This window comes from Catharus ustulatus, chromosome 22 (assembly GCF_009819885.2).
Source record: "Catharus ustulatus isolate bCatUst1 chromosome 22, bCatUst1.pri.v2, whole genome shotgun sequence".
In the NCBI taxonomy this organism is placed as follows: Eukaryota; Metazoa; Chordata; class Aves; order Passeriformes; family Turdidae; genus Catharus; species Catharus ustulatus.
Window position 1 is genome coordinate 1,880,022 of NC_046242.1, and position 27,760 is coordinate 1,907,781.

At 43.5% G+C, this 27,760-nt stretch overlaps 2 protein-coding genes across 4 annotated transcripts in view; one reads left to right on the forward strand and one right to left on the reverse strand.

Moving 5' to 3' along the window:
* The first annotated feature begins 317 nt into the window (after positions 1 to 317).
* On the forward strand, positions 318 to 14,806 carry CA4 (carbonic anhydrase 4). Its single transcript, XM_033078566.1, has 8 exons — positions 318 to 504; positions 8,970 to 9,020; positions 9,382 to 9,552; positions 11,418 to 11,575; positions 11,703 to 11,795; positions 12,078 to 12,141; positions 12,240 to 12,403; positions 13,231 to 14,806. Exons 1-8 carry the CDS (start codon positions 447 to 449, stop codon positions 13,417 to 13,419), a joined length of 948 nt encoding a protein of 315 aa, XP_032934457.1. The 5' UTR covers positions 318 to 446; the 3' UTR covers positions 13,420 to 14,806.
* A 10,418-nt stretch (positions 14,807 to 25,224) lies between these two features.
* Positions 25,225 to 27,760, reverse strand: part of USP32 (ubiquitin specific peptidase 32) — a 62,457-nt gene continuing 59,921 nt past the window's right edge. For all 3 annotated transcript variants that reach the window (XM_033078100.1, XM_033078099.1, XM_042779900.1), the window contains exon 34: positions 25,225 to 27,607. In XM_033078100.1, coding sequence (XP_032933991.1) covers positions 27,434 to 27,607 — 174 coding nt within the window. In that variant the 3' untranslated portion in view covers positions 25,225 to 27,433. The remainder of the gene's footprint in view (positions 27,608 to 27,760) is intronic.

The following is a 27,760-nucleotide window of genomic DNA, read 5'->3' on the forward strand; positions in this document are numbered from 1 at the left end:
GTTTGGAGAACTGTGGCATAGAAGTGAGGGGCAGTTGGGGTTTTATTTGTCTCCCTGGAGTTTTTTTTTAAGGAAACATTAACTTTAACACATGTACTAATTGAATGTCGTGAGGCTGCCAGGAGAGAAATCCCAGTAAATAAAAATGCAGCTTTTGCTCCTGGGCTGCTAAACCTGTGCAGGTTGCAGAGCTCAGTTATTCACTCAAGGCTCCAGAAAGCCTCACTCCTTTTGCCATTCACTTTGGAGAATGAATAAATTTAAGCAAATCAGGAGCAGGGTAAATCTGGAGAAATTACAAAGGGGAGGAGTTCACCTTCCTGCTATGGCTTTCAGGTCTGTCCTGGACTACTTACTCCAGTATAAAACTGAGAGCAGAAATATGATCACGTCCTGAGGAGTCTAATCAATTCTGGTTTCAACACTGAGCCTATTTAAAATAGAGAATGGAATTGCTGTTCCTTGCTCTCTCCTGCCTGCACTTGCTCAAGACAGAGGTTGTAGGTAAGTCCTTCCCTGCTCTTTCTCACCCCACGTGAAGGTTTCTCTTATTTCTGATTTGTTTCTGACTGTCAGGACATGCAGTGCAGCCTCTGATTCCTCTCTCTGGTAAATGAAGGATGATTTATTTATTTCTCTGCCTTTTATTATTTGTGTTTAAGTATCAAGGATAGGCTTTTCTCATGAATGAATGAGTGCTTGGGGGGTTTCTTTTCACCTTTAGAGATTCTATCTGCCTTCCTCCTCCAAGAAAAATCAATGAGCTTTGACTTGATCTCTGTATTTTATGTACTTGCATTTAAAATACCAAAACTTAATTCCTTTATCTTTAAATCTCCTTTAAACTTGAAAGAAATCTCTTGTTTGAAATTTCTGCTCCCTTTGCTTTGCTGTGTATGATCCAAGATGAAATTCTGCTGAAGGAGAAAGAACAATATGTCTTTGCTGCATCAGCCCCATCTATTTTTGCTCCCTGGGCACTATAAGTACACTGTGCACTTAGGATGGCTCAATTAAATAGCAATCTATAATTAGTATTGAAAAATGCAGAAGGTATTCTCTTCCCCCTGCTTCTGTTCAATCAGCAACTGCTGCAACCCTGAATAAATCCCCTTTCCTATGCAAACACCAGCAGAGAGGCTCGGAATGAAACAGTGCAGCTCTCAGGAGTGACCAGGGGTCCATTGTTTGCACTAAAATAGAGCAGAGTGCAGTGAGGAGAAAAGGGATCCAGCATTAGCAGGGGAAGTGCTGCCCTGGAGCTGCTCAGGGGAGATGGTGCTAAAGCAGATCAAGGTTCAGAGGTGCTCACAAAATCCTGGAGGCTTTCCCTGCCTTCATTTCTCTGCTTTTAATTAATTCTCTGTCCCTCAGCAGCTTGGCTTTTCCAGATTCTTCCCTGTCCCAGTCCCTTCCCTCTCGTGCAGCCCTGCTCAGGGCTGTTCTCTCTGCAGGTGACACGTGGGGCAGGTAAACAGAAACACAAAAAACTTTTGCTTTCCCAAAGTCTGCCACTGGTGTTTGCTTGCTATTGATTCCTGGCTGTCAGCACTTCAGGGGCTCCCCCACTGAGGGGTTTATTGGGGAAACCTGAAACACTCTCTGGAAATTCTTTGTGGCTTTATGAGATTGGTGTCAATAATTAGAGTTTACATCTTTATCAGAAAGAAGTAACACAAGAAATGCATATGTGATCATTTGTAGGCATTTTTTGCTCCCCCTTATTTCCACAATTTTTCTTGAATTTGGACTAAATCACACAGTCATTAATACACAAGAAACTTGCTCTCTGCACCTTCCTCTCCAAACTTTTCCTCGGGCAGAAACTCCACAGGACAAATTTTCTTTGATTAAGTTAAAGGCTACGCATTTCAAGAAACTCCACTTTTGACAATCAGCTGAAATTCCTCCTTGTTATCTTTGGGTTTTTTTTTTTTTTAAAGTAAACATTTCTTTCCTGTCTTGCCACTTCTCATGAGCAGCCTGGGTGATCTGCCCTGACTATTGAACCCACCTCACCTGAGCAGTTCATAACTCAGCACACTGAAACACTCAAATGACTGATTGCTAATCTTTGGAATTGCTGCCAGCCTTGTCTCAGCAGCACAGCACCTGTGCTTTAAAATGACTGTTAACAGTCCTGGAGGCTTTCTAAGGAAGGAAGGGTCATTATCCATTGTAGGAGAGGGAAACTGAGGCAGCTGGTGCAGTCACCTGCCCAGAGGTCAAACCAACCCCCCAAAGCTCTGTCCTCATCCAGATCTCAGTAAATTCCATTTACAGCTGCACTGACCCACCTCAGGTTCTTGTCTGGCTCCTTTGAGATCCCAGGGACCCTCTGGTGCTGTTTGGGGGAAAAGAGAGACAAAGTGTCTGCAACAGGAATATCCAAACCTTCATTACTGTGCCATTCAGAGAGCAGGAACATCTATCATCCATCCATCCATCCATCCCTCCATCCATCCATCATCCATCCATCCCTCCATCCATCCCTCCCTCCATCCATCCATCCATCATCCATCATCCATCCATCATCCATCCATCCATCATCCATCCATCCATCATCCATCCCTCCATCCATCCATCCATCCCTCCATCCATCCCTCCCTCCATCCATCCCTCCATCCATCCCTCCATGGATCCATCCATCCATCCATCCCTTCATCCATCCATCCATCCCTCCATCCCTCCATCCCTCCCTCCAGCAGCTCTGGGGTGGGGTTACAGCAAAGTCACTGAAAATTAATTTTCTTCAGGGGGAATGGAATGAACCCCAGCACGTTTTAACCTTTTGCTTTATCTCAGCCATGAGATGACAAATCTCCCACAGTCCATGCTCTGGTGCTCCCAAAGGTTGATGCCTGATAGGACATTCCTCTGATTTAGATGAGATTAGATCCCTCTAATTTTCTATATTTCTGCTCACATGCTTTTACCCTTCACAAAGATTAAATTTACATAACCATGAGGACATTGACGTCAGCATCAATTCTCACTCTGGGGTTTCCCCAGGGCCATTCAGGTACAAAACACCCCTGAGAGTTCCCTCAGCAACTTTAATTTAAAAAAAACTAAAAAAATAAAAAGATGCTGTGACTTCTTCCCTTTCCAGCTCTGATGGTGTGGACTGCACACAGATTTGTGGCTGGGCTCCAAATCCATTTCAGGGCTGGCAAAGTTGGGATGCTGGTGCACTTGGACACACCCTGGGGTGAAAAGTTGCATTTTCAGCTGGTTAAAAAAAGGATAATAAATGCAATGTGAGGCCTGGAACACAGAGAAAAGGCAGTGAGCAATAGGAATTATGGAATTATCCATGTGAGGGGTTTAAGTCACCTCTGGTGTCTCCAGGTGTGAATCCAAGCTGCCCCTTCCCCAGGCACGAGGGTGAATCCTGCTCTGTTTTATCCATGATTTCCCTGAGCTCTGGATCCTCCTGGCTCCTCCACTGGGATGCTGGAGGCAGAAAAGCCTTTGACACTTTCAAAAAGCCAGCACAAACCTTGAGGTCTCCTAGAAAAGCTGCAAAGTGCAGAGTCTGTCTCTGGGCAGGTTCTTTTCCCTGCTTGTGGCACTGCAGAGGATGCTTTGTGGTGTTCCAGGATATGTCCAGTGGGCTGTAATTAGATTTTTAGTCGTATTTTTAGCCACAGGATCAGCCATCAACAGCTTGGTGTAAAAGGCTGCAAAAGGCCAGCAAAGCTACCAAGTGATTTGTTGGAATTAAATTTTAAAAAACACTTTAAAATAAATAATTCTGGCTTGCATTTTTATTAAAGGAAGCAAGGCAAAACCCCTCACAGAAGGAAATCACCTTAGCCCTGGATACTCATTTTTTGTTTTCAGCTTCTGCCTTTGCTACAGGACATTTCTGAGGCTGTTATCTCCAGCAGAGCATCACAGGTCACAGCTAAAAACCTTCCCCTGCTCTCTGACACAAAGGAAGTCGTTTGCAGATGTTAACAGGGCACATCCACAATCCCCGAGTCCCTCGGGATTTTTCCTGTAGTCCCAATGTGTTCCCAAGGCCTCATCCAGCATCTGGTTTATGTGCAAATTATGAACATCAGCTGTGCTGCCCTGCAAGGCTCCAGCAATGCTGATTTTCAGGGCTAACTCCCCAGCATATAAATAAAAATTCAGGTTAAAAGCGAAGAGAATGAATGGCCACAATGAAAGTAGAGACACACAAAGCTCGAGGTGAACGCCTGGAACTGATTTTGTTCAAAGGGGCTTCCTGAGGATGTGTAATGCTGCAGAATGTATAAATATTCTCATGTCTATATGCTCACTTTGTGCTCAGCAATCCCATTAATTAGAAAGACAGGCTTAGACAACAATTGCTTTTAAGTTGTTTTGTCTTTTGCACTAAAAATAGAAAGTTTCACAAAGCCAGCTAAAAATAGGATGAGCCCAACACAAGCCAAGCCTAAAAATAAATGGCATGCAAGCCCAGCTTTTGGCATTTTGGTGGAAAAGGATGCAGAGGTGAGAGCAGATTTTGGGGATGGGTTTGAGAAGCCAGGGCAGCAGAGCAGGGAGCACTGAGAGCATCCCATGGGCAGCACTGGGAAAACTGGGGATGCTCAGGAGGGACAGGGCTGAGAGGGTGACACCAGGCTAAAAAAGGACAAACAAAGCACTCAGGTAAAGAGAGAAGGATTTGAATTAAAAATCAACAAATTGCTGCTGTCCCACTCCCAATATCGTTGATAAAAACTGCTGGCCAAATATAAAATTGATGAATCCCTTACCAGAAGCACGAGCTGAGGTTTCTCAGCCCAGTTTTAGTGACTCTGCAGTGCACACCAAGGGGTTAAAGGACATTTTCCCAGCAGCTCCAAGCAGGGCAGCAAGAGTGGGAGAAGCAGGTTGGGGAGATTTTGTGGAATTCAGACAATCTGAGCAGGATCCAAAGAGCTGAAGGGTCTTTTCCTAGATCACACAATAGCACCTGGCAGGGTGCCCCCAGCCACAGGAGAAGCAGTTCTCAACTGCAGGAATATTTTTATTATTTTTTTTTTTTACCTCGAGCTTCCAAAGGAGGCTTGATGGCTAAAACAATTGAAACCGTTTGCAATAAAACGAAAACAATACGTAATTGTATTGTTTTTTTTGGCTGCCCCGTGCCAAGAAGCAGCTTCGGGCAGGAAACCAGTTGTAAATTCCAGGAGGAAGAGGCTGAGATAAGTGGGACTCACGTGCCAAGAGAGACTCCCTAAATTTAACTGTCCTGAACTCTTGGAGGAAGAGCCAGCCCTGTCCAGCCCTACTCTAAATTAAACCCAATAAAGTCAGTGTGACACCTGTGGGATGGCACAGAACCACTTAAATCGAGGATAAACTCAAATAAAATGTAAGAGAAAGATATCACTGATAATACAGCAGGTCCAGGTGTGCATATCTAGTTCTTTATCTTTATATCTATCTAGATTTAATCTGTATCTATATTTATATCATCTCTATATAATACATATTTAGTGTTTTATCTTTATATCTAGATTTAATCTGTATCTATATTTATATCATCTTTATCTATATATTACATATCTAGTTATTTATCTTTATATCTGTCTATATTTATATCTATCTATATTTAATCTGTATCTATATTTATATCATCTCTATATAATACATATCTAGTGTTTTATCTTTATATCTGTCTATATTTAATCTGTATCTATATTTATATCAACTGTATCTATATCTATATAATCTATATATATATATCTAATCTATATCTATCTACATATCTATTTTTATATAATTTTATATATCACAGCAGTGATTTCAGCACCTCAACCACAAGAACAAACCAAATAAAATCCCTCCCTAAAAGACTGAAAATCTCACTTTGTGCTGTGCTTTCCCAGCAATAAAATGAGGTACAGGGAAGAGAATGTGGGGGCTGAGGTTTGATTGAAGGAATAGTGCAGGGTGGGAGCTGAGGGGTAAAAAAAAAAGGAGTTCAGAGGGAGATTTGGGGATGAAAATGAGATTTGGGAATGAAAATAAGATTTGGGGATTTGGGGAAGGTGAAGAAGAGATGGGACAGAAGATGGATGAAGCCAGGACAGGAATCACAGATGAATAATTTGAATTCTTCATCTATTTGAGTGCTGTAAACACCAGAGAAAAGAATTGTTTAGGGTGGTTCGGTGATATTTCTAGGAGTGATGGGATGCAGATAAGGAAGTGGAAAATGTAAACTATTAAATAGGAAACATTTCCTGACAGCGTGGGCTAATGGACTGTGGAAAAGTCTTCTAAGGGAAGTGGCAGGAGCCGCTCAGACAATTAAAAGTGGCCTGGACAACGTGCCCGAGGGCATAATCGTGCCTAAAACCACGGAGAATTGCCTGGATGTGACAAGGATCTTCCCTTCTCCAAAGCCCCAAAGCTCAGGGGAAGAAAAATCCATTGTAATGCAAGGTTCCTATAGGGAGGGAGGCGTCACATCCGACTCAGATAAAATCCAAATGCAAATTTTCCTCCTCTGGGACTCTGTGGTTCCTCCTGAGCAGGACCCACACAAAGGATCCTGTTCCCCAGAGTTCCATTGCTGCCAATCAAAAAAAGAAAAAACAAAAAAACAAAAAAAACCACCAAAAAAAAAAAAAAAAAAAAAGAAAAAAAAGGTCCGAATTCACAAGAAACATGAATCCACTGTTTGCTAATTAAACATTCTGTAATGTTTAATTAGCTCCTTCTCTAAGGTTTAACATCTTCAAGGACATTTTTCTTATGAAATGCTGAATTTATGTGTTGTTCTATTCCACTGATACCACCCAATCCAGTGTGGTAAGGACTTGGTACAAAACACAATCCTTACTTGTTCAGAGACATCAGGAATTCGGTGCAAAGATGCAAAAATCAGATCCCAATTATCAAACATTCCTGAGTGCTGGGTGTGAGGCAGAGCCACCAGGGGCTGGATTTTCCAAATTAAATTTGATTTTATTCAATTTTTTCTCCCCATTATTTTGATAGCCAGGCTGGAAGATTTGTGCTGTTTGCTCAGACGTGATTGAAACCCTCAGGTTTATTGGAGACAACTTGCCAGACACCTGCTCAGGTGGCAAAACCTCAGTGATGTCATTGTTTGAGAAGGGTGGGACGTGGATTTGGCACTGAAAAGCTCCTTAACCCATTTCCATTCCCCTCTGGCACACAGACCCTGACTGAGGAGCACCAACCTGGGGTAATTCCCCTTCCCTCTGTGGCTCTGCTTGATTTTTGTGGCTCCACAGTCGTGGTTTAAAAGCTGCACAGCCTTGGAGACTCCCAGCTGTGGCCTGGAAAATCAGATTTGTGTTGCAGAAATGCTTTGATGCTCCCTCTCCATTCCTCCCACCTGCCACCTCCCCTCTCTGCTTTCCATCCCAAAGATTTTGGGAGCAAATCCTTCCAGGTTATTCCTGCTGGGCACCAGTTCTTCCCCCCATGAAGGTTCTTTAGTGTGTAAATCACCAAGAAATCCCAATCTCAGGCTGCTGGGATTGTTAAAAGTTCACACTGACCCCTGAGCAGCTGCCAAAACCACACCTGGAGTTTTTCACCAGTGCAAAAACCACACGTGGAGCAGCCCAGGCAGTGGGGATCAGCTCACCTGGCATTCTGCAGGCATCCATTAATTAAAATATCAATTAAAATATCGATTAAGGCACTCAGTGATGTTCTGTGTTGGAATTTCTGCTGCTTCCCAGTGGGGATGAGGGAAAGCTCTGTCCTGGAAAAAAAGAAAATGCAACAATCAGTGCTGGAGAGTGAAGCTTTGTGTTTAGAAATCTAAAAGGATGAAACCTTGTCAAACCCAATTTTTGGATAACAACACAGAAATCCCTGCTGTTCTTACCACACACAAAAAAGCAAAGTTTGCTTTTCTTCCCAGTCTTGCCAAACTACAAAGTGAGGCAACATTGTTTGGAGTGTTCAGCAGAAATGTTGGTTTTGTGGAAGGAAAAGTGAAACTGCCATTTTTTAAAGGTTGTATTAATTGCCACGGGTCTCCCTCTGTGTCACAGCTGCTCAGGTTTTGGAACAATTATTTATTAAATAGATGGATGTATTGTTATGCCACTGATATCAAGATAAAGGTGTTAAAAGCCTTCCAGCAGGTGTGTTATAAATTACAAATTAAGGTAATTACCAGTGGAGTGACAGGGCTCCTCCATAATTATCCTTAAAATTGATTAGCCATTTATTAAAATGTCTATAATTTACTAATCACAAGCAAACAGAAGGAATGGTATTAATCATCATTATAAGAGGGTTTGAATTGCTATGGATTAAAGTTAAATAGCCAAAGAGAACTATCCCTGTCAAAGTCAATTTAAAGTTTAGAATAAATAAAATAAAGAGCCACTGAAGCAACTTGGGATAAACAGAACAATCCTTTCCTGACTACATAAAGTTAAATTAGCTCTTGGCCTCTGAATTTTGCATTTCTTTTGACAATGAAAAAGGGAAAATCAGATGTTCTGCTGAAGAATTTTGCAGCCATCCCAGCAGAATGAGAGCAAAGATCTCCAGGTCCTGCAGGAGGTGAGATCCTTCATTTCTCAGATTTCCTCACCAAGAACCTTCAGAGTTCCTGGCACTGAGATAAATCCTCTTGCAGAAGTGAATTTACAAGTCTGTGAAGGGCTGGCAAGTGCAGAGCTGATAAAAGGAAATTTACTTTAACACTGCCTATATTCAAATGTGGAACTTTTGCCTCAAGAAGTTGAGGAAGCCAAGGTTTGAAAATCAAATTCTTAGGAGTGCAACCCATCCAGAATCCTGATGATCCAGAGCCCTAAAGGTTCCCCAGCAGAGGTTTTGGGGGGATATTAATGGCTCTAAAATGGTTTATGAGAGATCAGGAGGAGATCTAGAGAGGGCTGAGCTGAAAATCCATTTCCCTGCTGCTTTTTGGGGGCATGATTTGTCCAGATTTTCATTCACCTGTTTTATTTCTTGTTTTTCAGAGGGCAGCTGGTGCTATCGGTCCCAGAAGTGTGAGCAGCCACAGTGTCAAGGTACTGCCAAGCAATTTATTTTTCCAATCACATTGGTGATTCTTCTGCCTTGCAAAGGGGCTGCTGAGAGAAATAATGCAAAAAAATCCACGGAATTCAGCCTTTAATGCATCGTGGTTGCATTATTTGTGACCATGTCAGGGCGAAATTTGAATAATTTGAAGTGTTTGTGCTAACTGCTATAAGGATAATGCAGAAATTTTCAAATAAATGTCAAAATGCAAATACACAAACGTCAAAACCAGCCCAGAAGTTGGGGTGATGTCTCAAATGCCCCACTTTGCTTGGGTGGTTTGGCTTTCTCAAGGATTTGCTGTCTGTAGGGTAAAATAATAAATAACATTTTCTCCATCCTGAGCAGATCCTCCTCAATGGCACCTGGTGAACGGGAAGTGCAGCGGGAACAAACAGTCCCCTGTCAACATTGTCACCAAAAATGTGGTTTATGAGAAGAGCCTCAAGCCCCTGACTTTTGAAGGGTATGATGTGAAGGGCTCTGGCCAGTGGCTCCTGGAGAATAATGGTCACACAGGCAAGTAATGGTCACACAGGCAAGTGGTGCCCACCCTGAGGGCTGGGCTGGGCTTTCCCTGCAAAACTTCCATGAGATCTCTCCCTTCTGCTTCCCAACTGAAACCCCCACAACATTTTCAGCATCAAAATCTCCTTGGGAAGTTTGTGGGATGACAAATTTTGGGGGTGTGGGTGAGGTTCTGGAACATCTCAGGGGGAATTTCTGTGCAGAACCAGAGCTGGAGGTGTCACAAAAGCTCTAAAACAAAATTCTCCAACCCAAGCAGAGTCCAGGACTGGGGGCAGGTGGGCAGGACAGCAATTTGGGCAGAATTTGATCATTTTCTGCTGAAACCATTCCTGGGCTGGTCCTTTCCAACTCTTGCCCCTGCTGGAGAAAACCTCGTGTGGGAAAGTCATTCCCAGTGCTGGCTGTTATTAGTTCTTTAAATAGTGAGCAATATTCTTCTCAGATTCAGCCCTGTTTTCTCTGCACACAGAAGTTATCTGATGTTGATCAGCTACTTAGTGAATCAGTAAACCGTGAATCAATTAACAGTAATTTAGAACCGTTCCACTTCCTCCACCTTCCTTCACAATGCTGAGGATGCTGCTCCAAAAAAAATTATGTTCAATTACCTCGACTTTAAAAATAAACCTATGGTCTACGTTTTTTTTTTTAATTTTATTTCTTTTTAAAAGTTACGTTTAGGTGTTCTTAAAATCCTGGATGGGTTGTTTTAACTGCCAAATCCTCAAAGCACAAAGTAGCAAGTGTTAAATATTTCTGATTTAAAAGGGACAGGTGGGAAGGCAGCTGGGGAGATTTAAACAGCCAGAAATTCTCATTTCAAACATTGCTATGGTGGCAGACCACAAGAAAAAGGAATGTTTTCACTAATATACAGATTAATGACTTTCCCATTATAGGGTGATACTCCAGGATGTCCAATTACAGTCCCTTTTACACCAAAATTAATATTTATAGGGATTGCTCCCAACTCTCCTCTTCCCCAGCCATGCATAAGGATTAGGGGTTTAATCTGGGCTTTTAAAATCTCTTCCTTCTGAGGGCAACCAATTCCTGTGCTAAATGAGGAGGTTATTGCTTAAATTACAGCTGCAATTAGAGGCTGCAGGTGAGATTAGACCCTCATTATGTTGGTGATGGGCACATAGCAAAGGTCGCTGTCTCAACGGTTTTAAGCTAAATAAACAAAGGCCACAAAGACATCTGACTCATCCATTTACAGATTAAAAAGCAGAGGAACTGAATGACTCATGCACTCTCCAAGTTCATTTGGAATTCAGAACAGAAATGAAATCTCTGGGGCTGCAATCCAGAATTTTCCTCTGGGGCTGCAATCTGGAATTTTGCTATGCATAGAAAAGTGCTGTGCTTAACATGAGGGTCGTAAAAAGTCAAATTTTAAAATATACCTCAAATATGTATGATTTAGGTTTGAATTGCAGCACTACTCTGAATTAAAGCAGAATACCTTTAAACCTTGCCCAAAGGAAATGTCACAGTGCAGAGAGCAGGAGATTAAAATGATGGTTAAAATCCAGATAAACTGGGATCAAATTTACTTTCATAGATGGGGTTTTTTAGGAAAAAAAAATGAAGGAATATAGGGTCTTCTGAGAGGTATAAGAAGCTCTGAATCCAGAGGTCATAATGCTTATAATTAATCTCAAATTAAACTCAGCTATGATTCTGTGAGAGTTCAGTTTCTGCAGAGCAGATTTCTGGAATGCTCAGTCTGAAAAGCCAAGTGAGAACTTGAAGATAAATTTGAATCTCAAGAACATCTCTGCTCTCACTTACTGCTAATGCAGGATCTGCTTTTCTCCTTTAAAACAATTTGTGTTTTTTCCCCCCAGTTAAAGTGACACTAAATACATCCCCTAAAATCGGAGGAGGAGGTCTGCCAAGGAAATTCAAGGCAGTAGAATTCCATTTGCACTGGGGAGTCCCAGAGAAGCCACAAAACATCCCTGGCTCAGAGCACAGCATAGATGGAGAGAAATACCCCATGGAGGTAGGTGTGGATCGTGGATTCCACCCCAGAACTCTGGAATTTTCAGATCCTGCTCACAAAAACTCCTGGCCAGTCCCCATGGGAGGTGTGAGGGTGGAAATAATCCCCCTTGGCTATTGTGTTCCAGCTTCACGTCGTGCACATAAGAGAAGATGCTTCAGATGTGACAGATGCCAAGAAAAATCCAGGTGGTTTGGCTGTGCTAGCCTTCTTTGTAAAGGTAGGCAGTGAAATTTTCAGCTACCCCCCTCAAATCTCAGCCAGCAGTTTGGCTGAGGGATTGTTCATGTCAATATTTTGTTTATGTCAATATTAGTAGCCCAAGACTTTAACCTCCCTGTCTTCTGCAGGCATTCTGCCAGCACTGAGTTCCTCTATGCTTTTCTACATCCTGCTCACTGTTATTTTTCCTTGTGGCCCTTTTCTGTTTTATTCACCACTGATTAAAAGCAACCACTTCTAGAGAAATACACAATGTGGAATGAAAGTACTTCCCTTTCAGGCTAACAAGGAGAATGAAAACTATGCATCCCTACTGAGTGAATTAGAGAATATTAAATACAAAGGTGAGCCACTCATGCCAGGGTTTCACAAGCTGTGTGGGGTGGGGATAAAACCTGCAGCCACAGGCATCACAAGGGATTTTCCCCTGTGGTTTTTCCAGGGGACACAGCACGGCTGGATCCTTTGCCACTGATGTCTCTTCTCCCACCTGAGGAAGACCTTGGGAAGTACTATAGGTATGAAGGGTCCCTCACCACCCCTGACTGCTACGAGGGTGTCATCTGGACAATATTTGAGAAGCCAGTGGAGCTCAGCCTGCGCCAGGTGAGTGGCACAGGGACAGCCTGGAGGTGCAGAATTCACAGAATTCACAGTGCTGTGTCCCTGCCTGCAGAGTGACACCTCAGCTGCCTCCTTCCCCACACACCCTCACTTGGCAGGAGCCTAAACCTGTCCCCAGAGCCAGCTGCTTGACCCTGTTAAATCATCCCCCAGAAAATGGCAGGAAAGGGGCAGGAAGGGGAAATGACGGCGTGAGGAGAAAGCCAAGAAACCCCAACAAGCTCAGTGCTTCATCAGCAGCACTTCCACCTGCTCAGCCCCCAAATTCCAGGCTCTTTTCCCATTGGCAGGACAGCAGAACACAACAATCCCAAACCCAAACCTCGTGCCCATCAGCACCAGCCTTGAGCAGCCCAGTTGTGACCTGCAGGCAGGAAGGGGAGATGGATTTAGAGTGTTTGGAGAGCACAGCCTGGCCCAAAGTCAGAGCCTGCATTTCAGCTCCTGGCTGCCAGGGTGCTCCCAGTGTCCCCAGCACAGCCCAGTGTCACTCAGAGCAGCAGGAACCTGAGCAAGGACAGAATTCCTGCTGCTCCTGCCTCGTGTCAGCGGGGCCGCGTGCGTCAGGAGCGCGGGGGGAACCGGTCCTGGGGCTGCACAGAGCCCTTGGCTGCCACTCAAAGGAAGTGCCCGTGATTTCCAGGGCTGGAAGGAGCCATCACTCGCTGACCCCTCCAGTGACCTCTGCCATGGCCTTTCCTGTGGGGTTTAAGGCACTCGTTCAACCCTCAGGTCCAAAATCAGAGCGGGTTTGCAACACAAACCCCCCCTGGCAATAAGAAGCTTGATCAGGCTGTTGTGTTTTGCAGCTTTCCCGCTTTGCAGTGCTGCACTTTGAGAAGAACAGCTCCAGTGCCATGACGGAGAATTTCCGGCCGGCTCAGCCCCTGAACGGGCGCGCGGTGCTCTGGTCTGGGGCCAGCATCGCCCTGCCCGCAGCAAAGCTGCTGCTGCTGCCCCTGGCTCTGACCTGCACCCTCAGCTCTCTGTCCCACTGAGCCTCTCCCACCCCATCCACACCCTGCTCCTTCCTGTCTTGTTGGTTTTGCTGTTCTTTGTCTCAGCCTCTCATGGATTGTGTCCCAATACAGAGCAGCCTTGTCCTCCTCCAGACATGAACCAAGGGCTTCTGTGCTGCTCTGGTGGAACCCAAAGCACCAGAACTCAGAGGAACAGGGAGGTAAAGCAATGAAAATTCAATTTTTAAAGGCAATACACTTAGAGAAATTGGATTATCCTGTGATTTAACCCAGCATTGGAAGGAGGTGCACAGAGACCCTTGAATCTGTTCTTAAGTGCCTGTGAAGGGGTTGGAGCGTGTTTACATTCAACCCTGCAAATCTGGCAGGGAAATGTGGAGTAAATCTCACAATCCCACACTGTCCCACCTGAAGGTACAACACAGAGCAAAGACAAAATGCTCACACACAACCCAGCAGATCTGGCTCATCCCCTTAGGGAAGGGCACCCACCCAACACACAGATCCCCCTCCTTCCTCCAGAATATCTCACTTTCAGACACTGGATTCCTTCATTCCTTCCACCCCAGCTCCTGCTGGGGGCTGGCAGGTTCCTCTGTTATTTATTCATCCTTCTCTGGGATGCCATGGCTGATGTGATGTGCTGGGAAAGCAACAGGGAGGCTCATCCCCACGGACCAGAGGCACATCTGTGGAAATTCCCTCTCTTTTGGAGGGCTGCTTTTGAAGCAGGAGACTCTGATGATCCCTTGTAGTTGTAATTTGCCTGATAAAATAGGACAGCTCAAGAAATAGCTCTTTCTTACATATAAATATAAATATATATATATATATATTTCTTTTATATATATAATTTTTTATAGTAGCATACCTGGAATATTCACATATGGTCAAGATTCATAGTTTTTTCCAAGAAGATTGTGGTTTGAACCAATTCCTTCAGATCTTACCCAATTACTTATAGAAAATAAGTTGGGAAATGGGGTTTCCTTTTATTATTCCAGTTCTCTCTCTGAAGAGGGATATAACATTTCTCTTTGGTTAGTGCCATATAGCATTTTACAGCTTCTTTTAGGATTTTAGATTTTGCCCACACCAAAATAGGATTTCATATTAGCAGATTTGTATTTTTTTTCCTTAAAGGGCAGTGTTTGCAGAGATGCCTTGATACATTTTCAGGGAAATCCTGGCAGTGAGAACAAGCACAGCTCACCAAAGGGATGATGAAATTATTTTCATATTAATCAATGAGTAAAGCTTTAAAAAAAAAACCCCACATGGGAAAACAAATTAACCTATTTAAGTTTAAAGGAAAGATTAATACTTTAACTGTATTTTTATGTAACTGAAAACCTTTGGAGGAGCAAACAGAAATGAAATATTAAAGGTGAACAACAAACCTGTATTAGAATTGTTCTGAGTTTTTATTTCTTTTGTCCTTGCTGAAGGGGAATCCAAAAACTCTTTCAGAAGAGGAATGTGACATTTTTCCCCTCCCCTGTTTTGTTCACAATATTTAGGGTTGGGTTTGCATTTTTTGGGGCTGATTTTGCCCTTGCTGGGCAGGGATTTGCAGTGCCCTGGGATGTTTGTAGTGTCAGCAGAGTTGTGGGGCTCTGTTTCACAGGGTGTTCTCTGCACTCTCAGATTCCTGCAGTCGGGCACCTTGCCCAGGTGGGCAGAGCTGGTGCCCAGCCCCACTCAGCTCCTGTTTTAAAAAGCAGTGATGGGAACACTCCTTGGGATACCTGAGAAATGCCCTTTGCACTGACCAAGGCGTGCAAGAGCCACCATCCCTCTCCTGCAGGTTATTTCCTCAATCCTCATTCCAGAGGCAGCTCTCTAAGGGATGATTGCAACAAACCCTGCAGGATCTGGCTCAGCTGTCATTTATTGCTAATAATAAATGTTAAATCACAGGGCATGGTCACTAATTACAATGTGGGAGCATCTTATTTACTGTGAAACAGATTAAAACAGAACTAAAAGGAAGAAAAAAAAAATCTGCTGGAAGGAGGGTGAGTCTTCTCTAAGAGCTCTTCAGCACCAACCCCAGTGTGAATTAAATCTCCCTTTTATAATAAAATAAAAAATAAAATAAAATCCTGGACAAGGATCAATGTTTTTACTGAGTGGCTCAGTGCTGTGGCAATCAGGAAAACGGAAATGCTCCATCTGCTCCTGTCACAGGGGTTGAGACCAGTCTGTCCTCTGCCCCTCTTTTAGCCAGGTTCTGCTCTGGGACAGGACCAGCAGTACTGCAGGGAATAAACAAAAACCCCCAGCAAAAGCTGTTCCCAGGAAAAAGCAGGGAAAGACAAGAAGGCTTGGAATGGAACATCTGATTTGCTTTGTGAGGATGGTTATGGAAAAGCAATTTGCTGTTCCACAGGTAACTCGAGGTGCTGGTTTTCAGGAATTCTGTCTCGGCCACGTTTGGCATGAAATTCTTTTATTGTGAAGACACCAGGAAATGACAGTCACTCCTGAAGGACAAATACCCAAGGCATGATACAGGAAAGGGTGGGGGAAGGATTTGGAAGGATCCAGCAGGAACATTATTTTCCCATGTCCAGAGGGCTAGCACAGAAGTGCACTGATACATTTCACATGTGTTGGAGCCAGAGCTGATGACTGTGGGGTTAAAGCTGCAGTCCCAGGGAAAATGGAACAACACTGGCAATTAAAACTGGGGTCAAAACAAGTGGAACAAGCAGGGGGTTGTACAACTCATCCAAAAGCAATCCTCTGCCAGCTTTGGGCTGCACCTTGGTTTGAGAGCAGCTCTGGAGGTGTGAGAGGTGAAGGCACTGCTCCCTCCCAGCCATCAGGGGAGCAGGGGGTGACAGCAGGGGCAGGCACAAAAAAATTCCTAATACAATGTGTTTTCAGCAAAACATTTCTCTCAGGAAGCACGAAGAGACAAGGAAACCAAACCATTACTCACAAGAAATGTATTTACATTACCCACAAAGAATTCTGATAAATTTGGCAACTCCACTTACAGTCAGCTCCTCCTGTGACAAAACACCAGCTCAAAGTGCTCTTGTCTGGACAAAATTAGTTTTCTATGATTGCTGGGAGAGAAGGATAATGGTTTTTCCTTTGTCCTTTCCTTCCTCACCCATCCAGATGTGGATTCCACAGGGAAAACACTTGCCAGCAGCCTCCCTGTTAAAAAGATATCACACAGCAAATCCATGTAAAAAATCCATTCATCCACCTGTAGTCAAAAAAAAAAAAAAAAAAAAGATGGAGAGAAGCCTATCAAACTTCCCAGGCTGGTACTAGAGTTTAGTAAGTGTGGAGTTTAATAAATACCAGGTGTAACATCAACCCCCTCTGCTCCAGGAACAGGGATCCCATTCCCCAGGAGCAACACCCCAAAAATCACAGCTGGACTCGATGAGCTTCAAGATCTCTTCCAATCTAAATTGTTCTATTATTCCATAAATGATTCTATGAAGATTATTACTCTTGGAGATGGGAGGCTGTTTTTGATAAGAGTTAAAAATGGACTTGGTGCTTTTCTTCCACGAAGCACTAAAATGAGATGGGTTTTAAAAACTCTGCAGTGACAGAAAAACAAATGACCTGGGAACTGAAGTGGCTGTGGAAAATGCTTTGTGTGGGAGAAAATCATATGTAAATTGGATTTTTAAAGAAAGGAAATGTAGGATTTACTGGTAAATTATGTGTACCTGTGGAAAAGGCAATGAAACCCCAGCTGGAAGCACAGCAGGGCCACAGTGACCTCAGCCAGGACACTTTTCCTCCCTGATCTCCTCCAAACTCCTCCTGAACAGACACAGCTCCTTCAAGACAACTGCTGAGAATGGGAACATGCAGTTTTCATTATGAGGTTTAAATGCATTTCCTAAAAATAACCTGCTGTTTGGGGCTTTTAGTATCAGAAATAAATCCATATACACCGCTAAAAGCTGATTATAATTAGTCACACAAGTAAAATTATGAGTGTAATTAACTACAGCAATTAATTGAAATGCCTTTGGCACATTATTTCCCTTCTTGCAGTTGAATGCAATTTGCATTTAAAGTTATATCATAAAGGGTATAAGTTGGTAATCAATTTGGGTTATTTTATTACCTTTTACCTACTCATATCTTCTGAAGTGATTTGGACATCCAGTACTCAACCACAGCTTGCTGTAAAGGAAACCCAAACAGCTGACACTGCTTCAATGGGTTTTGTTTCCCCATAATCCACTCCAAGCCATCAAAACTTTTCCCTGCCCTTGTTTTTTATTGCCTCACAAGAGTAAATTGGTTTCTATTGAGTGGAATCACCTTTAGAATGTCACCACCCTTCCCTCCCCACCTCACCAGGGCTGCTCCTCGTTCCCAGCACATCTTGATGGATGAGTTTGCAGATTGGGGGTGGTTATGAAGAATTTATGAGAGGGAAAGAAAGGCAGAGAAGTTTTACATTTTGCTGATTGTGCTGATGTCGAGATTAAACTCTAAATAAATCATAGACAATCCCTATCGAGAGTGCAGTATCTTTGTAATCATTGGAGTTTGTGGTACACGAAGCTCTCAGCTTTACACAAAATGCTTTTCTTACAGGCAGTAAAACATAATGGTTCGTGTCCTGGAGCCCAGCAGCTACTGGGAAACAGAAGAATAATCCTGCTAGAGCAGCAGGGACCTCCCTGAGGAAAACAAAAGGAGTTTAGATCTTAGAAGAGCAGGATAAAGACAAAAAAAACCAAGTGTGGAGGTGCTGAAACTTCTCCAGCCCCGCCAGCTGAGACCCTCTGTGACTGCAGGGCTGTGCAAAACCCAGAAAAGGAGAATTCACCACTCATTTCCACTCATTTCCACTCATTTCCATTCATTTCCACTCATTTCCACTCATATTTCCATCTCCTCTGGGCATTTAAAGCTCAAAATCATCGCTGCAGCTCCAACATTTCAGGGATGGGAGCTGGGACAGTCCCAGGAACGTGGACAGGGCTCAGTCCACAGAGCAGGTTGGGAGTAGAAAAGCTGCCAAGGCTCCATTTACTCCAAGGGTTTTACATAACCCTGTTTTTAAAGGAATCTTTTTTTTAAGGTTGGCAGGAACACGGTGTTTTATCAAGCACCACAAGAAGGGCTCCGGGGTCACTCACATGCTGCTGTCCCCTTGTCCGTGTGGCAGTGCCAGGCTATAAACGGGAAGTTGGGGTTTATGATCCCACAGATATGATGGAACCAGATGGATTTATTCCAAAAAAAAAGGATTAAAGCACAAACTCTGCTGTTGCACTTTAAACCCGCTGCAGTTCCCGCCGAGGCCGCGGGGCTGTGGCGCTGAGGGCCCGCCGGGATTTACAGGCCGCGGTTTTCAAACGCCTCAGAAAAAGCTGAATAAAAAACAAAATGCTGCCTGTCTGCTCCTTAACCTGCACTAAAAGAGATCCAGAAGGATCCAGCCTCAGGAAAGAGGTGTCATTTGTGGTGCAGGAGGTGGGACAGGGGGTGCACAGATCCCCTCACAGAGTTCATTTCCCCAAGAGAACACCAAGATGGATCGCATGGAATTCATTCCTTCTCCTCCCTTCCCTTGCTCCTTTTTTTCCTTTTCTTTAAAAAAAGAATCCCCGCCAATGACAGCAAAATTCAGCTTTACCAGCTGCTCATAACACATCCCTGGTTTGCTCCTATAAGTGCATGAGATATTGTTGGCTTTTCGCAGCTATTGGGATAAATGCTATGTGTATAATGTTAAAATAGCTTTTCTGTGTGAATATAGGGTTTTTTCTTTTCTTCTAATAGTTAATAAAAGTTAAACATAAGTTTTTTTTTAAAATAGTATGCTTAAACTACCTCCTAGTTAAAATAACAGCCCATAAATGTGTAATAAAAACCCTACAGCTAACACAACAATTATCAACACTCAGCAGCTGCAAAAAGCCAAAACCACCACCCAAATTAAAAAATAATAATAAAAAAATTAAAACCACAAGCCAAAAAACACGCATAGTCTAAAAAAACAAACCCAAAAAATAACCATGCTAAACAGTTCCCAAAAACTTTTTACTATACAAAAAAAAGTATAAATATGCAACAATGTATTATAAAGTGTATTTTAAACCTTTTAAATTTTAAGAAAACAGTAAAACGTGTTTTTCACAGATGCAACACAGAATGAAATGCACAGCCAGGAAAAAACCAGGCACACGAGGAAACTGCAATATTCTGAAATAAAAATTCAATTAGGGCACTACCAAAAGAAATAAAATCCCAGATAGGGCACAGCACCGCTGCAGAAATTAAAGAGAATACAAGTGACCTGCCCACAACACACTCAGCTTTTGGTGTTGCAGATATTTGGGGAATTTTAAGCTGTAAAAATTGCTGGGAAGTTTTTTGGTACAGCTTGGGACAAGGGATTGTCAGCAGCAGTCAGCTGAGCTCCAGCAGGGATTCTGCAGGGAGATGATTGTGCCAAAGGCAGCTGAGAGGGCTTGAAGGACTGGCCAGCCAAAATAAATCTGGCCCCTCTCTTCCTCAAATGCCTTCCTTTGGAGTAATCTTTTATTTTAAGCAAAATACACAAACAAAAGAAAATAGTGTCAGTTTTACTATTGTACACATGAATCAAAAATATCCACTACAATCATCACCAAAATAAATGATTGTCCCAGTCTGAAGTGGTGGGAAACTGCAGCTTTCCTTTCATTCAAGTGGAGGACATTTTATGGAGAGGTATTCCTCAGGGATAACATACATTTTCATGGATTTCAGTAAGAGTTATCAGACATTTATTTATATTATGGCTGTGCATATTCAGTTTAGTACTGTGAGAAACAGAACAAGAGCCTGATGAGGATCTTAAACGATCATTTTTACAAAAGAGAAATGAAGGATGACAATTCCAAAGGGGGCAAAAGTCTTAAAACAGCAGCTTTCCATGAAAATGAAGTAGCAGATAGAATATATTGAATATATTTTGATCATACATTGAATATATTTTGATATTTGGGTGGCTGCACCCTTGTTCTTTGGGCAGGTAACTCCATGCAGCATTTCCCCAGTAAAGCATTTTACAGCTGCATTTTAAGACAGAGAACCCAGCTAAGAAAACCTTTCCCTGTCCCCATTTTCCCTCTTTTTTTTTTTAAGCACAAAGCAAAAGAAGTTTTGTTTAACGGGCTGGAGCAATCAGAGGGATCAGAGCTCAGGTTGCGGACGTGTCAGCTTTTCCACCACTGATCCTGTTCCCCTCAGCCATCCTGCATTTATTTTTAAAAGGTCATTAAGCAAGACACAAAAGGTGAAGTGCAACGTTACAGATTTATAACCTGGCTGGGCTCTGCCTGGAACACAAAGCTCAGGTACAGGAGGAGTCTCTTTGTGCTGTGCCACATCAAAGCCCAGCAGCCAAAGGGAGGGAAGGATGTTCCAAAGGGAAACTCACATCTGTGTTCTATCCCTCACCTCCCTTTGCTCATCCCTTAGTGGATTTTGGTTATTTGAACCCTATCCCTCCTCACACTCAGCCTGGATTTTGCTGGGTTGCAGCACCTGCCACTCTCATGGAAGAAAAATTTAAATTATAGCCAGAGGTTTGGGCCCATTTAAATCAGTTAAAGAAGAGATTTTGTGCTAAAAGCTGATTATTCTTCAGATCACTTAATTCTTACTACTGAAACTGCAGTTAGGGTTAGGTTAAAATCCAAATTTCATGTCTTGTTGAACTGAGCCACTATTTGAACACATACACACTGAAAACAATCACCTTCTCTCTCATAATTCATTCATAATCATTTAAAGGAAAAAAATAAAAAAGAATTGGAAGGAAAGGTAAGAAGTTTAAACACCCAGTGTCACATCCTTGCTCACATCTCGTGGCCCAGCTGCTCCTCTGATATGCTGCCAACTCTTTATCAAAAAGCTTCCACTCCAACTCTCTTTGTTACCAGTTAAATGCTGGGGCTGCCTGTGCTCAAAGAGTCTGTGGGCCCAGAGATTTATTCCCTGGCGTGTGTCTTTTAAACAGGAACATTTATATAATCAAACCTGCAGATAAAAAGGCACAGCCACATGGCAAGCAAACATTTCCAGCGTGTTAGCTCCTGAGCAAGGTCACAAACACTGGTAGCAGTGTGCAGCACCAGATTCCTGTGTGGAATCCTTTCCTGCCCCTTCAAGGAGTGCTTGGATACAACAGGAATGGCTTTGATTTCAAGGGGTTTTTATTCCGTATCGGAAGGAAAGTCCCACAGAATAAAAACCCATCCATCTTTCTGTGCTGTTTGCTGGGGGCTCTCAGCACAAAGCTGTGGTTGAAATCATCCCTGCTGAGCCCCAGAGCTCCCAGCTCAGCCAGTTCCATCCCTGATCTCTGCAATGCCCTGGGCTGGGGCTGTGTCCTGGCACTGCTGAGCTGAAGGGGATCATCACAGCCCAGTTCCATGGCTCTGCTCCTGCCAAGTATTCCTGAATATCTGAGTGCATCACACTGGGGTATGCTCACCCTGCCCCATTCTGAGCTCTTCCTCCCTCTCTTGGAATGCCAACAGGGTTTGGGTTGGGAGGGACATGAAACATCCTCATCCCACCTGTGCTATGGGCACCTTCCACCATGCCAGGCTGCTCCAAGCTCCATCCAGCCTGGTCTTGGACACTTCCAGGGATCCAGGGGCAGCCACAGCTGCTCTGGACAAGCCCCTCTGTCCTCCCCAGCTGTCACCCTGTCACCCCAGCCCCTGGAGGAGGGATCTGCCTGACAATGTCTGGGCTGAGCTCTGTAATCACCCTGTTCCTTGCATTGTCTCCCTACTCCAAACATCACAGCACAAAGAGCATTTGTGAGGGTTTTGATTTGCCAGTGCTGGTGTTGGATCAGCAGCAGCTTCCCTTTGTTGTTATCCAGCTCCCAACCAACACCCACGCTCCAGCTTTCCTGCAGCTTCTCCTCAGGAGGCCAAGGTTTATTTTTAAGACACATAAATATTTTCCCCAACAAAATGCTGCATTAGGTGAAGGCACAATTTCATTGCATGCTAAACATACAGGAGATTTAACCTAAAATTCTGCTTTCTGTGTCACATTCCAGCCAAATTTAAACCAGATTACCCAGAGATGCAGCAATTCCTGGACAAACTTCTGTGTGATGTAAAGACTGAGCCAAACCTGTTGCCTCAAACCTTTTCATTGACTCCAAACATAGCATGTAATGCACCACTCCAGTTTATTTGTTGGTTTAGTTCCTTTCCTCAACCTCAGTTTGACCAATACCTCTTAAATTCATGATGTAAAGTCAATGTAATTGCAAGGTACTTGGAGGGAATAAGAGAGAACTTGGGGTTCAATAGTTCTATGCAAAATAATACCCTGCTAAGGGCCCCAGGAGCTCCCTGTGCTTCCCAAGTTCAGGATCAGGGAAAAGCTCAGGATTTTAAAGGATTTTAACCTCCCCCAGAGCTGAGGAACAACACTGAGAGCGTTCACTGCACTTTAGAGACAGAATTTCCAAAATCCAAAGGAAGTCATCACACCCCACAGCCCTCTCAGCCACTTCATTTGGACTTTGCACCCAATAAAAATCTAATGCTGAAAAAAATTTCAGCAGCACTGAGATAAAAAATATCAGAGTACAGGGAGTGCTGCATTGCCAGCTCACACAAACACTCTGACAAAGGCTCTGAAGCATCTGCTGCTGTTTATTTTTTTTTTGCAGGGGAGGGAAGTGGATGAACTCTGACCACCCAAAGCAGCTTGTGACCCACCTGGGGACATCTCAGTGCTCTCACCACGAGTTTTGAATGCACTGCTAGAAGGTGGGTGAGGTTCAGTCATCAGGTGTGTCTGAAATGACCCTAAATACAAATAAAAGCTGTATTTTGCCCTCAGTTTTCCTCATTGGTTTTCTATGCTCACAACTCCCAGCAAAATTTAATTTCTGTCAAATCTAGAAGCATCCTTAATCTATTTTCTCATTTGTGCCTCATTTTGCTGAAGGGACCTTATCAAACATTGCTTTTCATTTTCACAAACAGGAAATCTTTTACACACGATCGAGGAAGCCGGAGGCTTGTCCCAAACAAAAGGCACAATCTCCCCAGCTCCTGACAGGTTTTTATTTTCCTGAAACGATAAATCAGCAGGCATGGATGACTTCATTTTACTCACTTCTTGCTTCAATTTACAGGACCTGAGGGAAAAAGGGTAACAAAAGGTATAATTAATATAATTAATATCTACGTGGATGCTGCGGGCCCCTGGCCAGCGGCTGTGCCTGGAGCCCTGCACGTTCTCAGGACATGATCACAGCCCTCAGATAAACCTGGGCTATTCTGACATTGAGATACAGGGAAAAGCAGGGATAGAGCATCCTGTGCCAGCCCAGGGGAGCAGGGGGATGCACTCTGGCTGGAAAAGCAGCTCCAGAACGGATCCAACAGAAAATGTCTTTGGATTTGGGGTCTCAGGGAAGGGAGGGGACAGTGGCACTCCTGTGGGCAGCAGGACCTGCAGGGTTGGTGCATCCATCCCTCCCTTCTCTCTGGAGGGAACAAGAGAGGGTTTGGCACAAGAGGTGCTGTCCCTGCTGTGTCCTTCCCCTCCCTCCCAGAAGCTCCAAAAGCCACCCCAGGTTTGCAGGAGTCTGACTGAGCCAGCCCAAAAGCAGCACAGATGCTTCCAGCACTGCACACACACAGGGAGCAGGGAAAAGCCCAGCACAGCTCATTCCCCACTGCTCCCACCTCACAAACAGGCTCTGCTCATTTCTGAGAGCTGCACGGTTCTGAAATGGGAAGTCAAAGGGACTCAGCAGCAGCAAATGGCTGCAGGTTGGGCAGGGATGTGATGCCTTCATCTCTAACATCCCCTGCTGCACTCCTGAATCAATAAAAGCTTTACCACTGACAGCAGCATGGATGAACATCCTTGGTAATTAGAGTTCTTCATCCTTTTAAATTCCACTCTCAATACCTCAAAGCCTTAACAGAGGAAAATTCACGACAGGAACTACTATAGCCCATATTCTTTATATTCAAATTAAATTTTCAACATTGCAAATGCCCAAGTGACTCCAATGACACCGTGGGGTAAGAATAACCAGTGCTCACCAGGAAAGTGTCAGCACTCAGTGCTGCACCAACCCTCCCATCCCTGCCAGAGATGGCTTCACTTCCAGAGACACTCTGGGGATGCTGGTGCGTGCTAACCCTTGGATAAAAACCCACTGAGCATCTTCAAGGGCCATAAAATAAGAACAATGGTTCATTTCCAGCTAAACATCACCATGGTGCTTTTGGAAACACTCAAGGACCGAGGTGATGCATGCTCCTGACATCAGCTCTGTGCAGACTTTGCTCTGGTTGCCAGCTCAACCAGATCCACTTCCTGCCTGGAGAGCAGCAGGGCTGGGAGAGCAGTGGGGCTCTGAGAACAGCAGGGCTGGGGACAGCAGCAGGGCTGTGCCATCCCTGTGTGCCCAGGGAAGTGCCCAGCAGTGCCTGCACTCAGCAGTGTGGGCAAACAGCCCTGGCTGCAGCAGGGACACCTCAGACACCAGCACTGCACATCAGGTACCTGCAGATCCTGTCCAAAAACACCAGAGCAAAGCCTTCCTGTACCTGAGGGATCACTTCACTGCCGACATGGATTGTTTTCAAGTAATAGGTGATATTATCATCGACAAAAGACCCAACTTACCTTTTGTAAACAATGAAGAAGCTGCAAAGAATTGCTGGATGCACGCCCACGCTTCAGCTTTTGGATTGACAAAGGCATTTAAGCTTCATGGAAGCAGCACAGACACTTCAAAAGCAGGAAAACAATTATTAAAAATTATCTGACAAGAAGTGACACTTCATCTGCATCCACAGTATTTAATTTGTTTGAATAATATAGTTACAGATAAACAGGTTCACTCCATATACAATTACCAATACCTTTGTTTTAATACAGCTCATATTCCAGTACATCAACACTATTTTATTTACAAGGCATTTATGTACATTAACATCTTTCTAAAGTCAGTGCATTGTCAATAAGTTTTATACAATAATTTACAAAGTGAATGTAGTTAATAGTTAACTTAATAAATTTACTACTAATTCTTGAATTAATTTAATTTAAAAAATTAATTACAACCAATGTAACAAACACAGAAGATCAAATAACATTAGTAGATTGTGCTACCTGCTTAAATAAAACATTTTAAAGTAAATCAGTTGAAAATCTTTCACTTTTCATGGAGTTTGCAGAGGGAGGAGTAGACAAGTGGGTGTTGAAAAAGCTTCTAACCTAGAAATTCACAACTCATGTTTGCTTTTCTTTAGGCTCAATGTTCAGACCACTTCAAAGATAAAAGACCATAGAGGATAAGGAGCAACACCTGACAAGTCAGACAAGACTCATTTTTGGAACAGATCTGCTGTCCCCAAAGAGGCACAACCTCCAAAGGCTGGGAGGGCTCTGCCTGAGCAGAGACAGCCAGACCAGCTGATATCAGCTCTCAAATGGATAAAGCCCAGATCCTCCTGGCAATGAGAAACTCACTGAAGGTTTGGCATTCTTGTCAAACACCCCAAAATGAATCCAAACATTAATTGCAGAGTAACAAGTTTTGTTAGTGAAGGTACAAAAATCTAGAGAACTGGGAAGATGATGGATGACAAAATTAATAAGCTGCTTAAGCTCAGCTGAAGAACAAAAGGCCAAAAGAGTGAAATTTTTAATCTTCATTCAGATATGCAAACAATTTAACACTGAAAGTGTTTAAAGAAATGCCTGCTCAAAGAAAAACCAACCCTCTTTTTTTCCAGTCTCTGCTAAGACTCAGTCACACTTCCCCTCATGCAAGAAGCCCCTTGAATTACAGAGCATGTTGCAAGGCCATGGAAAGCAAGTCTGGTTTAATTGCCAGTTTTTGCATAACCTGGTGTAACAAACAGACAAAAAAAAAAAAGATAATTTGAAAAGGCAACCAAATTTAGAAAACAAGAAACTGAGTTAGGAAACCAATAAAAAAAAACCTCCATCCATGAATGCTACGACAGCTACCTGACAGCCACAGCTTCTTCCTTTGAAATACACAGTGGATATTCACAGCCATTCACTCCAGAGCCCTTACAACAACAACAAAACCAACCAAACTGTGGGTTTCAATTGAATCAGATGCATTTTCAAAAGTGCAAATTTCAAAAGCAACACCAGTCATGAAACATAAGCTCAAGCATCTCTCCTTCCAAAAGCTGGGAACGTTTTGTGCAATGTGCACGTTTTAAGACACCGTGAGTGTAATCACAACTACTCTCTCCAACCTGAAGTTTCTTCTTGAGGCAGCTCAAAAAAGTTTGAGCCAGCACTCTTCAGGCAGAAAAGCCATTCCTGAAACATGTTGATCTGCACAGCCAACACGTGGAGAAAATACAAGTATAATAAACCATTCAAGTGTAGAAATTAATCTCTTCTCAAATGATGATTTGGTTGTGCTCCCAACATACAGAAAGAAAGCAACTGACACACATTAGTGGTGGCAAAACTGGAAACTTCTCTTCCCCATGACAATAATTTGTTTCCATTTGTGCACTTTTCCTTCTCTTGCCTTCCCTGTTTTGCCAATAAAATGCAATAAAACTGCAGGAAAAAGGAGGTAGCAATATCATGTTGTCCAAAGACAACACTACAAATTGTTTTTCCCCGTTACCTTAAACCTAACGAGAGCCTCAGGGGGATGTTAGAACAGTTGGTAAACTCTACACTACTCTGTTTAGCTCTTATTTGGATGTTTAATTTAGCTCTTATTTGGTCCTAGTTGGCTTTTCTCAAACCATTGGATTTAAAGGCCAGTGGCAGTCTCAGATGTCCAACATCAGAAACGTTTCGAGCATGTAGTGAGAAAACAGAACAAAACGATACTACAGGATATTAACTGCTTAACCAGGGGGCTCTTTTTGTGCTTTCAGCTCACAGGGGACAACGACAACCACAAGCTGTTCTCTGTCTCAGCCACGCCTTCCCCAAGGGCACATCCCGGGGTTTCTCCCTCTCCTGGGGCAGCTCGGGCTCACTGCAGCACGCAGTACTTCTTGTAGTCGGACTCGAAGTCCTCGTCCATGCTGCTCGTGTCTGCCATCTTCTTGCCATCGATCTTGGGCAGGAACTGGGCATAGTCCACCCCCTGCTGCTCGTAGAACAGAATGTAGGCAGAGTCCGTGTCGATCTCGTCCGGGTGTAACTCCTGACACAGGGAAAACAGCGGGGAAAACCCCGTGGGATAAGTGCTGCACTTCAAACACACACCCCAAAAGGTGTGCACAATAAAAACAGAGAGTGACACACCCCAAAAGGTGTGCACAGCAACAACAGAGAGTGCACACACCCCAAAAAGTGT

Excerpts from the sequence above, each read along its gene's own strand:
- CA4 (XM_033078566.1), top strand. The coding sequence starts at position 447 with ATGGAATTGCTGTTCCTTGCTCTCTCCTGCCTGCACTTGCTCAAGACA. Across the intron at positions 11,576-11,702 it reads GAGAGAAATACCCCATGGAG|CTTCACGTCGTGCACATAAG; the intron begins GTAGGTGTGGAT and ends ATTGTGTTCCAG. Across the intron at positions 11,796-12,077 it reads TGCTAGCCTTCTTTGTAAAG|GCTAACAAGGAGAATGAAAA; the intron begins GTAGGCAGTGAA and ends CTTCCCTTTCAG.